The 14,202-nt window shown below is 39.1% G+C and overlaps 1 protein-coding gene across 1 annotated transcript in view; it reads right to left on the reverse strand.

The window, feature by feature from the left end:
* Positions 1 to 14,202, reverse strand: part of ANKAR (ankyrin and armadillo repeat containing) — a 67,333-nt gene that overhangs the window by 10,607 nt on the left and 42,524 nt on the right. The window contains exons 16-17 of the mRNA XM_036254385.1: positions 4,123 to 4,229; positions 2,165 to 2,287 (exon numbers count right to left, since the gene is read on the reverse strand). Of these exons, the coding sequence (XP_036110278.1) occupies positions 2,165 to 2,287; positions 4,123 to 4,229 (230 nt within the window). The remainder of the gene's footprint in view (positions 1 to 2,164; positions 2,288 to 4,122; positions 4,230 to 14,202) is intronic.

Below are 14,202 nucleotides of genomic sequence, written 5' to 3' on the forward strand. Positions count from 1 at the left end.
GAGAGAGAGGGAGAGAACCATTAATCTTAGTGAGTTTTCTTCTGCCACTATGAATCATTATATAAAAATGCTATATGTACATACTGAAAAATATTTACAGATAAAATTATATGATGCCTGATATTTGATTAAAAAATAACAGGGATAGTGAGTAGGTACATGGAGGAAATAAGGTTGACCATGAGCTGTTTGAAACTTTCCATAATAAAAAGTATATATACACAAAGTAGTCACTTGGCCATAGGCAAGAAGAAAGGTAGTCAAAGGATAGGGTCCAGAGAGTGAAGCAGGCTAGGAGGTAAAGGAAAATGATAGTGGAATAGATAGTAGAATAAAAGGGAGATGAAGGGTATCCTGTGAAATAGGATAATGAGACTAAAATGTGAAAGAAATTGATTTGAGAGGGAAGGAAGGTGGCTTTGAGAGTCAGACATGAGCCCTGGCCCGTTTGGCTCAGCGGTTAGAGCGTCGGCCCATGGACCAGAGAGTCCCAGGTTCGGGAATGTACCTTGGTTGCAGTTTGTCCCCGGCCCTGGTTAGGGTCGTGTAGGTGGCAACCACTCAGTGTGTCTCTCTCATGTCGATGTTTCTCTCTCTCTTTCTCCCTCTCTTCCTTCTGCTCTATCTGAAGATAAATGCAAAAAAGTCCTCAGGTGAGGATAAAAAAAAGAGAGACATGAATTCAGTCTCCTCATGCTATTTCCCTCCCATGTTATTAAAGCAGAACTTCATCTTTTGTGTACCACAATAAAGTAAAATTCTATATTAAAAAATAATAATAATGCAGTGACTTCATTTCTCCCCTAACAACCCATTTTTTTCTCCCTCCCAAATCTCCCAGAACTGAGAGAGACGTAGTTGAAAATTTTCTTTCCTTATTGCCAAATGCACTATAGATAACAGAAGTTCCTGAGTTTTTCTAGGGTTAGTGCTATTCAAAGTGTGGCCCATGGACCAGTGATAATCCTCCAAATGGTTGTCAACAGGATTAGAGAAACTGAGAATAGCATTTAAAAGAAATGGTTCTTTCTTATATTTAAATACAAATTAATAAATGTAGAAGGAAGAAGGAGGGAATTTTTAAAAAATCACCATTAGGAAAATGCCACAGTAATCACTGTTGCATCAGTGGATGCTAAAATCGAGGAACAAAAGTACAGTGCAAAACACAATATTTGCATAGATACTTATTAATTAATTACAAGAGGAAGAACAGTAACTTTACAGTGGAGAAATATAGCAAACATCACTTTAACCAAGTACCCAAAGTTTACATTGGCAATTATAAGACATACCAATATTATGTACCTCCTTAAAGGATGCACTGGGAAGGTGAATGAAGAAGACCATGTAATTTCTACCATATTCTTGCCGAAATGCATCCCCTCAATTTAATCATGAGAAAACAGATAACTCAAATTGAGAGACATTCTACAAAATAATTGGCCTGGACTCATCAAAAATGTCAAGATCAGGAAAGACATGAAATCCTGAAATACCAAGGACTGAGTTTCACAGATTGAAGGAGACTAAAAACACATGACAACTAGATGTAATGTGGAATCCCTGATTGGATTCTGGGACAGAAAAAGGGCATTGTAAAAAAATAGGCAAAATTTACATAAGGTCTGCAGATTAATTAATCGTAATGTGTCAATGTTAATTTCCTGGTTGACATCCAGGGAAACTGGATGAGGATATACTAGAATACTCTCTATTATTTTTGCAAATATTTGTAAAGTCTAAAATTATTTCAAAATTGAAAGTTTTTTTTTTTAATTGGCAGATTAGTAGGGAAAAGCTATCCTTTCATCACAAATAGATTGAGAAAGCACTATTCTAGAATATTAGGTAAGCAGCAGATAACAGAGGGTTGAAAGGTCATACAATTAGGTTAAAGATTTGATGCATTCAGGATAGAAGATACTTGTTTTTGGCTGGTCCCAACACATAAAATTGCTACATTTCAAAGATGAAATGTGATAACTGAAAAATATGGAGCAGTATCATTTCATCATTACAAACTAATGACCTACCAAAGAGATTGTACATTTCTTAAGTAATTCATTTGAATATTGCCATGAAAAAGTCTAGATGATAATTTGAGGATGTGATATAAAAAACTTTATTCTAAATGATCTCTAATATTTTGTAAAGGTATTACCTTATCTTGTGAGTGAAGAAGATAAAGGACATCAGCATACTTAAATCCTTCTTTTTCTTGTAATTCATATTGCAACACTTTATTCCTTAGGACAATGCATGCCAAAGAAAATGCCACTTCAACCTAAGTTTTCAGAAATTAATTTATCTTTCACTCATGGTTTATCAAATGACATTTTTATTACACAAGCATTTATATGGTAAATATCAATTCAAAGATACTATAAAATACTATAAAATCCACTGACTCTAGTAAATCTCACTAGTATTTAGAGAGTTTAGCATTGCAACTTCTGGAGGAATTAACCTTATTATTTTGAACAGCTGGGAAAATATCCTCCTCTATGTGCTGGCATGATCACAAAACTCCGTTTGAGGGCATAGGTGTATCACAGCTATATCTAAAAAATATATTTTTAATTTCCTGGCATGGGTTAAAAAGCTGTTTTGAACTGCTTGTTAGCTACCAGTCTTTGAGTTGTAAGCCGTTGATGAAATGCCTATCAAAGTAAGCAAAGCACTGAAGAGTAGTACTGAAGAATAGTTCTCTATTTCTGGAGTCATTATTCTGAAGCCCTTTAGGAGGATGTAAACTAACCTTGTTTATCACTAGGAGTCAACAGTTAAGTTTTTAAAGTGCTACACTGTGCATTTCTATGAAAAATGTTAAGAGTTAGAAAAGCATGAATATTACAAAAGTATTTTGTTTACTATAGAATTTTTGTGTGGAAAAGTATTGAAATGTATTTATGTTCTGTTTTAACAATTTTAAGAACTCATTGGAAATATATACTGAATTTATAGACAGATGCAATTGAAATAAACTCTTTTGCCATGAAAATGTATGTTTTAAAATAAAAATGTATTTTTATGTGGCATTTTCCATAGTCTTATGAAGCTTATTGGTACTTTGAAAGTTAGTGTAGTTTTTACTATAATTCAAGCCAACTCCCATAATAAAAAAAAAATCTTTTTCATAGCCAGAAAAGCCACATAACTTATAACATCTTTTCTGATAACACATTCATTGAAAGAAATAATGCTAAGTTTGCATACATACATATTTTCTTCTTTGGTTATTTCTATTTTCTCATTTCTAACAGAGCCCATACCAAATTTTGAAAAGAAAAATGTATTTTTGTTGTAGGTATCATTTCCTGCCTGGCCAACTATAGATAATCTTGAATTTCCAAAACTTTAGTAAAAGAGTTTGAGTAGATGTGAATGTCACTTTATTAAAGGCATTCTACTAGAAGTAAATGGAAGAGTGAACGACTCTTCAACAACTCTTAGTAGTTCTTGGTAATGTTTACTCTTGAGAAAACTGTTGCTACCAGCCAAAAAAGGCTGCTTGGTAGAAGGTAGAACTGTTTTGTTGGTGTAGCAATGACAGGATTCACTTATATTTGAGAAATTTTGCTGTATAAACCTCACATCCCTACTACCCCCATCCAGTTTTTAGCAACCAATATCTGAGGGATAAAACTTGCCTGATGAGTAAGGACATAAGGCTTTCATATTTTAAAGAAATGTATTAATAAAATTTACTATCTTTGTAGCAACATTTTTGTTTATAACTTCCACAATTTAAAAAAAATGTTTAGCCCTGGCCCGTTTGGCTCAGCGGTTAGAGCGTCGGCCTGCGGTCCGGAGAGACCCGGGTTCGGTTCCCGCTAAGGGCACGTACCTTGGTTGCAGTTTGTCCCCGGCCCTGGTTGGGTCGTGTGGGTGGCAACCACTTGATGTGTCGCTTTCACGTCGATGTTTCTCTCTCTCTCTCTCCCACTCACTCTATCTGAACAAAATATCGAAAAATGTCCTCAGGTGAGGATAAAAAAAATGTTTAATATTTTTATTGTACTTGTGAACTTGCAAAAGATACAAATTATTCTTAAAATGTCATATTTATGTTAATTTTTTTACCATATCAGAAAAAAATCTGTAAAACTTTATACATACCTTAATGCTAGGAGAAGGGTGACTTCTCAGTAGTTGAATAAGTATTGGAAAGGCATTTTCATCTACAACAAACTGTTGACTAACGGGATTGCTTGTATGGGCAACACCTGTAAGAATCCACATGTCAGTGAGATACTTTTTTCTGTCTTGGAAATGGTACAGTCAAACATAGCTTGATATGTGTGATTGATCAAGTGTCCTAGCATAATATGATTAGTAAACTCTTTCTGCCTTCTTAGAGCCCGTGGAGGTAAGGGGAGTTGTTGCTGCTGAACTTTGTGGGCCTGTTTGGAACAGGACTTCTAAAATGACAAATACGTTTGGGAGGCTGTGGTACAAGGACATTTTTTGATGGCATAAGCGGGATCTCTGGAACCAGAGGGAGCATACAGCTCTTCTTAAAACCAAAGGTGTTTACACTCGAAATGAAACTAAGTTCTATCTAGGCAAGAGATGTGCTTATGTGTACAAAGGAAAGACTTTTGGCAACGGACTTTGTTGGCAAACTGAACAAAACCAGAGTAATCTAGGGAAAGGTAACTCCTGTTCATGGGAAACAGTGGCATGGTTCATGCTGAATTCCAAAGCAACCTTCCTGCTAAGGCCATTGGACACAGAATCCGTGTAATGCTGTTCCCCTCAAGGATTTACAATTATTGAAAAGAAAATAAATAAAAGTGTGCCTGACTGGTGTGGCTCAGTGGATTGAGCATCCTCCTGTGGACTGAGAGGTCCTGGTTCGATTCCTGGTCAGGGCACATGCCCAGGTTGCAGGCTGGATCCCCAGTAGAGAGCATGCAGGAGGCAGTCGATCCATGTTTCTCTCTCTTAAAAAAAAAAAAAAAAAAATCAATGAAAAAGCATATTTGAATAAAAGTGGATTTATTTGCTTATTTAAAAAATAAGATTAGCCTGGCCAATGTGGCTCAGTGGATCAAGTTTCATCTAGTGGATTGAGAGGTCCCAGTTCGATTCCTGGTCGGCGTATGCCTGGGTTGCAACCTTCCTGTAGGGAGTGTGCAGGGGGAAGCCAATCAGAGGTACCTCTCTCACATCCATGTTTCTATCTGTTCCTTTCACTCTAAAAAAAATCAATAAAAACATATTTAAACTTCCAGTCAAGATGGTGGCATAGGTAAACGCGGTATCGAGTCCTCCCACAACCACATCAAAGTTACAACTAAACTACAGAACAACCATCATTCAAAACCGCCTGAAATCAAACTGTATGGAAGTCCTACAACTATGGAATTAAAGAAGCAGCCACATCGAGACTGGTAGGAGGGGCTGAGGAAGACGGGCTGGTTCCACATCCACGTGTGGCGGATAAAATCAGGAGGACACCTCGGCTGGGAAGGTCCTCCCTAAGGACTGAGGGATCTCCGTCCCACACCATATGCCCCGCTCAGGGTTCCAGTGCCAGGAAGAGAAGTCCCCATAACTTCTGGCTGGAAAAACCAGCAGGAACTGAGGCTCAGGAAAGCTGATGCAGCTGGAGCCCCAGGCAGCTCCGTAAAGGGCCCGCGCACGGACATATCAGTCTCTCCCCTCTAAGCTTGGAAGGGAGGCAGCTTGAGGGGCACCAGAGACATACAGGGAAGAACTGAGCTGTTTGGCACTAGAGCGAGGGCTGGAGAGGGGGCTTTCTCCGGGACAAACATGCTGTCAGAGACCTTTGTTTCTTTGGTGAGCCCTTCCCTGGGGCGGCAGACAGTCGGCATATCTGGGACTCCAGCAACCTGTCTCACACTGGTAGCCCTGCCCTGGTGATTCCCTGAGGCCCCACCCCACACAGCTTCAGGCCCACCCAAGCTGTTGCCAGTTGCTTAACCACAGGATTGGCCTGTCTTGGATCCTGCTTCAGGTTTTCCTAAATTCTTTCAAACAAGCAGCATCTGGTCTCAGATAGCCCCATATCTCTCGTTAAATAATACACAGAAACAACACAGAGAGGCAGCCAAAATGAGGAGACAAAGAAACAGGTCCCAAATGAAAGAACAGAACAAAACCCCAATAAAAGAACTAAGCGAAAGGGAGATAAGCAACCTAACAGATGCAGAGTTCAAAATACTTTTTATAAGGATGCTCAATGAACTTAGTGAGGGCCTCAAGAGCATAAAAAAGGACCAGTCAGAAATGATGGATGCACAGTCAGAAATGAAAGAGGCATTAACTGAAATAAAGAATAATTTACACAGATTCAATAGTAGAGTACTTAAATCCAAGACGCAAACCATTGATTTGGAATATAAGGAAGCAAAAAAAACACCCAATCAGAACAGCAAAAAGAAAAAAGAATCCAAAAAAATGAGGATAGTGTAAGGAGCCTCTGGGACAATCTCAAGCGTGCCAACATTCGCATCTTGGGGGTGCCAGAAGGAGAAGACAGAGACAAGAAATCGAAAACCTGTTTGAAACAATAATGGCAGAAAACTTTCCTAACTTGGTGAAGGGAACAGACATACAAGTCCAGGAAGCACAGAGAGTCCCAAACAAGATGAACCCCAAGAGGCCAACACCAAGACACATCATCATCAAAATGCAAAAGGTTCAAGACAAAGAGAGAATCTTAAAAGCAGCAAGAGAAAAGCAGTTACCTACAAGGGAGTTCCCATAAGGCTGTCAGCTGATTTCTCAAAAGAAACTTTGCAGGCCAGAAGGGAGTGGCAAGAAATATTCAGAGTGATGAAAAGCAAGAACCTACAACCAAGATTATCCAGCAAAGCTGTCATTTAGAATCGATGGCCATATAAAGAAAGAGTTTCCCAGACAAGAAAAAGTTAAAGGAGTTCATTATCACCAAACCATTATTATATGAAATGATGAAGGGTCTTTTTGAAGAAAAAGATAAAATATATGAACAAACAAAATGTCAATGAATACATATCTATTGACAATGGAATCTACAAACAAAATGAACAAGCAGAACAGAAACATTCTCATAGATACCGAGAACATGGTGTTGGTTGCCAGATGGGGGAATGGGTGAAAAGGTGAAGGGATTAAGAAGTACAAATTCATTGCTAGACTGACAAACCTCAAAGGGAAAGGGGTTGGGGGGTGGGAAGAAGTAAACCAAAGAACTATAGCATAACCAATGGACACAGACAATAGTGTGGGAAAAGGAGAGAGGGAGGCGGGAGTAGGGAGGAGGGGGTCAATGGGGGAAAAATGAGGAACATCTGTAATACATTCAACAATAAAGATTTAAACAAAAACATATTTAAAAAATAAGATTAGTGACTTCCAGTCAAGATGGCGGCATAGGTAAACGCGGTATCGCCTCCTTCCACAACCACATCAAAGTTACAACTAAACTACAGAACAACCGCCTGAAATCAAGCTGAATGGAAGTCGTACAACTACGGAATTAAAAAAAAAAAAAGCAGCTACATCCAGACTGGTAGGAGGGTCGGCGGCGTGAGGGAGGGGGGGCGGCGACGGCGGCGTGGCCGCGCAACGGGCTGGTCCCACACCCACGTGTGGCGGATAAAAATCAGGAGGCTCCCGCGGCTGGGAAGGTCCTTCCTGAGGACTGAGGGGTCCCCGTCCCACACCAGGTGCCCTGTTCAGGGTTCCAGTGCCAGGAAGAGAATCCCCATAACTTCTGGCTGGAAAAACCAGCGGAAACTGAGGCTCAGGGAAGCTGACCTGGCTGGAGCCCCAGGCAGCTCCCTAAAGGGCCCGCGCACGGACTTATCGGACTCTCTCCCTCTAAGCTCAGAGGGGAGGCAGCTCAAGGGGCACCAGAGACATACAGGGAAGAACTGAGCTGTTTGGCACTGGAGCGAGGGCTGGAGAGGGGGCTTCCTCGGGGACAAACGTGCTGTAAGAGGCCTTTGTTCCTTTGGTGAGCCCTTCCCGGGGGCGGCAGACAGAAGCCATATCTGGGACTCCAGCAACCTGGCTCACACTGGTAGCCCCGCCCTGCTGACTCCCTGAGGCCCCGCCCCACCCCACGCAACTTTCAAGCCCACCCAAGCTGTTGCCACTTGCTTAACCATAGGATTGGCCTGTCTTGGATCCTGCTTCAGGTTTTTCCTAAATTCTTTCAAACGAGCAGCATCTGGTCTCAGCGAGCCCCATACCTCTCATTAAGTAATGCACAGAAACAAACACAGGGAGGCAGCCAAAATGAGGATACAAAGAAACAGGTCCCAAATGAAAGAACAGAACAAAACCCCAATAAAAGAACTAAGCGAAAGGGAGATAAGCAACCTAACAGATACTGAGTTCAAAATACTGCTTATAAGGATGCTCAATGAACTTAGTGAGAACCTCAGTGAACTGAGGGAGGGCCTCAAGAGCATAAAAAAGGACCAGTTAGAAATCATGGATACACAGAATTAAAGGAGGCATTAACTGAAATAAAGAATAATTACACAGCTTCAATAATAGAGTATGTAAATCCAAGGAGCAAACCATCGATTTGGAATATAAGGAAGCAAAAAATCCCCAATCAGAACAGCAAAAAGAAAAAAGAATCCAAAAAAATGAGGATAGTGTAAGGAGCCTCTGGGACAACTTCAAGCGTGCCAACATTCGCATCTTGGGGGTGCCCGAAGGAGAAAAGAGAGAACAAGAAATCGAAAACCTGTTTGAAACAATAATGGCAGAAAACTTTCCTAACTTGGTGAAGGGAACAGACATACAAGTCCAGGAAGCACAGAGAGTCCCAAACAAGATGAACCCCAAGAGGCCAACACCAAGACACATCATCATCAAAATGCAAAAGGTTCAAGACAAAGAGAGAATCTTAAAAGCAGCAAGAGAAAGGCAGCTAGTTACCTACAAGGGAGTACCCATTAGGCTGTCAGCTGATTTCTCAAAAGAAACTTTGCAGGCCAGAAGAGAGTGGCAAGAAATATTCAGAGTGATGAAAACCAAGAACCTACAACCAAAATTACTCTATCCTGCAAAGCTGGCATTTAGAATTGATGGACATATAAAAACTTTCCCAGACAAGAAAAAGTTAAAGGAGTTCATCACTACCAAACCATTATTATATGAAATGATGAAGGGTCTTTTTGAAGAAAAAGATAAAATGTATGAACAAACAAAATGGCAATGAATACATATCTATCAACAATGGAATCTACAAACAAAATGAACAGGAAGAACAGAAACATTCTTATAGATACAGAGAACATTTTGTTGGTTGCCAGTTGGGAAGGGGGTTGGGGGAATGGGTGAAAAAGGTGAAGGGATTGCCCTGGCCGGTTTGGCTCAGCGGTTGGAGCGTCGGCCTGCGGTACAGAGAGACCCGGGTTCGGTTACTGCTAAAAGGGCACCTGCCTCGGTTGCAGTTTGTCCCCGGCCCTGGTTGGTCGTGCGGGTGGCAGCCACTCGATGTGTCCCTTCACGTCGATGTTTCTCTCTCTCTTCCTCTCTCTCCCTCCCGCTCTATCTGAACAAAAAATGGAAAAATGTCCTCGGGTGAGGATAAAAAAAAAAAAAAAAGGTGAAGGGATTAAGAAGCACAAATTTGCCCTGGCCGGTTTGGCTCAGTGGTTAGAGCATCGGCCTGCGGTCCAGAGAGACCCGGGTTCGGTTCCCACTAAGGGCATGTACCTCAGTTGCAGTTTGTCCCCGGCCCTGGTTGGTCGTGCGGGTGGCAGCCACTCGATGTGCCTCTTTCACGTCGATGTTTCTCTCTCTCTCTCTCTTCCTCTCTCTCCCTCCCACTCTATCTGTGCAAAAAATGGAAAAATGTCCTCGGGTGAGGATAAAAAAAAAAAGTAAAAAAAAAAAAAAAAGAAGCACAAATTCATTGCTAGACTGACAAACCTCAAAGGGAAAGGGGTTGGGGGGTGGGAAGAAATAAACCAAAGAACTTATATGCATAACCAATGGACACAGACAATAGTGTGGGAAAAGGTGGGAGGGGGGCGGGAGGGGGGAGGAGGGGGGTCAATGGGGGAAAAATGTGGAACATATGTAATACATTTTACATCCAACAATAAAGATTTGAAAAAAAATTAATTTAAAGCAAAAAAAAATAATAAAATAAAATAAGATTAGTAAATTACAAAAGAAAATGCTATATCAACACTAATTTACCTGAATTAAGTTGTGTTTTTTTTTAATTCTTACCTGAGGATATTTTTTTCCGTTTTTTTAATCATCAGATAGAGTGGAAGGGAGAGAGAGAAACATCCATGTGAGAGAGACGTGAGACAGACCCATCAACTGGCTGCTTCCTGAACGACCCCGACCAGGGCCGGGGACCGAACTGCAACTGAAGTACCTGCTCTTGACCAGAATCAAACCTGCAACTCTTTGCTCTGTGGGCCGACACTCTAACCACTGAGCAAAACTGGCCAGGGCTATGTTCTTTTTCTTTTATAGAGTTTAGAAAGAGAGAAAGGGAGAATGAGAGAGAGAGAGAAACATCAATGAGAGAGAACATCGATTGGTCTCCTCCTGCATGCTCCCCACTGGGGATCAGGCCCACAACCTGGGCATGTGCCCTTACTAGGAATCGAACTGGTGACCTTTTGGTGCATGGGTTGATGCTCAATCACTGAGCCACACTGGCTGGGCATATCTGAATTAAGTTTTTAAAAGGCAAAGCGAAATGGAAATGTTAGTATTAGAAGTGTATATAGTTTTCTAATAGTCACAAAACAAAGAAATTAGAAATTCCAGACCATTAAGGAAAAATAATATAATAGCTGTCATTTATTGAAGAATTATTATGTGCAAGGTACTACTGTTTTTCCATGTTTGTTTGTTTTTTATCTCACCCGAGGACATTTATCCATTTTTTATTCAGACAGAGTGGGAGGGAGAGAGAGAGAAACATCAACGTGAAAGGGACACATCAAGTGGCTGCCACCCACACAACCCAACAAGGGCCAGGGACAAACTGCAACTGAGGTACATGCCCTTAGTGGGAACTGAACCCGGGTCTCTCTGGACTGCAGGCCGACTCTCTAACCGCTGAGCCAAACCAGCCAGGACTCCATGTTTGTTTTTATAAAAATGACTATAGTAAATATTCTGGTTAAAATTTCTGGATTCCCTAAATACACATACTAAAAGATCATCTTACTGCCTTCTTTTATAACCTACTACTTGAAATTATAGTTCTAATTTCAATGAAGAAATTTAGACCATCTCTTTCTAGTAGACACGTATGAGCGATTTTAGTTCTGTTCTTTTGCCATAAATGTCACAACACATACACAGTGGGCTTATATACTTAAATATAAATGCAAGACTGGGCTTCTCTATGAACAATGAAGAGAAGCCATCTACTTATGGTGATCTGTGGAGGTTTGATGGAACTGAGGGAAATACAAGGAGCAAAGAACACTTTTGTGTCCTTGTCTGCTACTCACCCACTGGCCGCCCAGGGATGTACACAAACACTGATCACGTGAATAGTGTTCATTCCCCTAACAGGTATTGAATGTCTAATGCACCAGGCACTGAGATAGGAAGTAGGGCTAAAAAGAGGAAGTAGAATATCTGCCCTCAAGTTTATATTCTACAGGGGAAGGAACTATTTAAATACATGATTTCAATACTGTGTACTAAGTGCTTTAATAGAGGTATAGAAAAGCTCAGAAAATGGACTGCTCACTTCAGAGTAGGTGGGAAAGGGGTAGGAAGGAAGATTTTTAAAGAGTGAAGATACTGCAGGTGGGTCTCAAAAAATGAATATTTTTAATAATGATTATGATAATAATGGTGTTATAAGAATAATATCCTCAAATCTTTAACTGAAACTTCACATGGTAATAATGGGATGAAACTCCATTAAGTTGGAAAAAGAAGCACCACAAGCAATAGGCTGAATAGTTCTCAGAACTCACACAGGGCTAAGGATGGATTGTGTTCCTACTGGCCAGAGTGTAGATATCTCATGATACAAGGGGCTACATACAAGGCATCGAGTCCAGGGAAAATGATCATCTTAATACCAGAGTTAACTTAGTTCCAGAGTAAAGGTTGTGCTACACTTGTCCTAACAAAGCTTAAAAGCTAGCTGTAAAAGGATAAAAAAAATTCCAAGTAACATAAATGCATTCTAGAACAGAGCCTAACTCTTTAAAGGAAAACAAGATTCAATGTGTAACAATTTAAAAAACTCACAATGTCCAGCATTTAATCAAAATTTATTATGCAGGATTTCAAAATGAAATACCTAAGATAAAATTGACAAAATATATTGCAAGCATTGTATATCAGAAACTACAAAACATTGCTGAAAGATATTAAAGAAGACCCAAATAAATGGAAAGATTTGCCGTGTTTATGTATTGGAACACTTGGTATTATCGGGATGTCTGTTCCCCACAAACTTATTTATAGATTCCATGTAACTCCAATCAAAATAACAGCTCTTTTTCAGAAATTGGTCAATTTTAAAAATTGTATGGAAATACAAAGGACTTGTGATTACCAAAACAACTTTGGAAAAGGTTGAAGGACTTCTATACTACCTGCTCAAGATTTACTGTAGACCGCCAGTAATTAAGACAGTAAGTATAGCATAAAGATAGACACATGGAAAAGTAGGCAGAATAGAGAGTCCAGAAACAGACCCACAAATATTTAGTAAATTGATGTATGACAAAGATGCCTAAGAAATTACATGGAGGAAAAGATAATCTTTTCAATAATTGGATAGTACAAAATGAATTTCAGCCACATGCAAAAATTAACTAAAAATGGATCATACATGTAAATATACAGGAGAACAGAAATGCTTTATGATTTTGCATTAGGCAGAGGGTCTTGAAGAGGACACAAAACCAGAACTAAAATTTAAAAAATCAATAAATTAGACTTAATAAAAAAAATACTCTTGCTCTTCAAAAGACCTTGTAACAAATTTGGAGAGATATACCATAGACTGAGAGAAAATATATGCAAAACATATCTCTAACAAAGGACTTGTATCTAGAATATGTAAAAAATGCTTACAACTCAATAAGATAACACAAAAAATGGGCAAAATATTTTAACAGACATTTTACCAGATAAGGTATATAAATGACAAATAAGCACATGAAATGATCTAAATTGCTAGTCATTAGTAAAATGTAAATTAAAACCACAGTGAAATTTACTACACACCCACTAGAATGGCTAAAATTATTATACTAAGTATTGGCAAGGAAGTGAAGCTACTGGAACTATCATACACTGCTGGTAGGAATACAAAGTGGTTAACACTACTTTGAAAAACAGTCTGGCAATTTCTTTAGAAGTTAAACATACACCTAAATAAACCCAGAAATACCACTTCTAGGTATTTATCCCAGAGAAATGAAAACATGTCTATTCAAAGACTTGTGTGTAAATGTTCATAACAGTTTTATTTACAATATCAAGAAACTGGAAACAATCTAAATGTCTACCAGTGGGTGCATTGATAAACAAATCATCATATATTGATATGTACCAATCATGGTTTTCCAAAGAAACAGAACCAACAGGATATGTATGTATGATGTATGTATGTGTACGTATCTCATAAGGCAGAAAATTAACCATTACACCATACAGCATAAAAAGAACTGAACTATTGACATGCTCAATAATATGGATGGATATGAAAATAATTATGCTGAGTGAAAGAAGCAAGAGAAAAAGTACATCTGATTAATTGCATTTACAGAAAATTCTAGAAAATGCAACTAATCTATACTGATAGAAAACAGGGAGTGGTTATATGGGGATGGGAGTGCAAGGAGGGAGGAATTACAGAGGGACATAATAAAATCTTTTGGGGTGATGATTATATTCATTTATTTTATTGCAGTGATGATATCACAGCTGAATACATATGTCAAAACTTACCAAACTGTACACTTGAAATAATGTATTTTATTATATTATATAATTTCATTAGAATATTTTACTGTATATCAGTTATATTTCAAAGCTTAAAAGAATCTACATCTAAAAAATTCTAGGCATGCCAAGGAGCAAGAAAGTATGATTTATAACTAGGAAAAAATTAACCAATAGAAAGAGACTCAGAAATGACAGAGAGGCTAGAACTAGATACAGGGATAGTAAAACAGCTATTTTGCTCAAGAATGTAAAAGAAAGCATGAACATGAT

This window comes from Molossus molossus, unplaced genomic scaffold (genome assembly GCF_014108415.1).
Source record: "Molossus molossus isolate mMolMol1 unplaced genomic scaffold, mMolMol1.p scaffold_m16_p_11, whole genome shotgun sequence".
Lineage (NCBI taxonomy): Eukaryota > Metazoa > Chordata > Mammalia > Chiroptera > Molossidae > Molossus > Molossus molossus.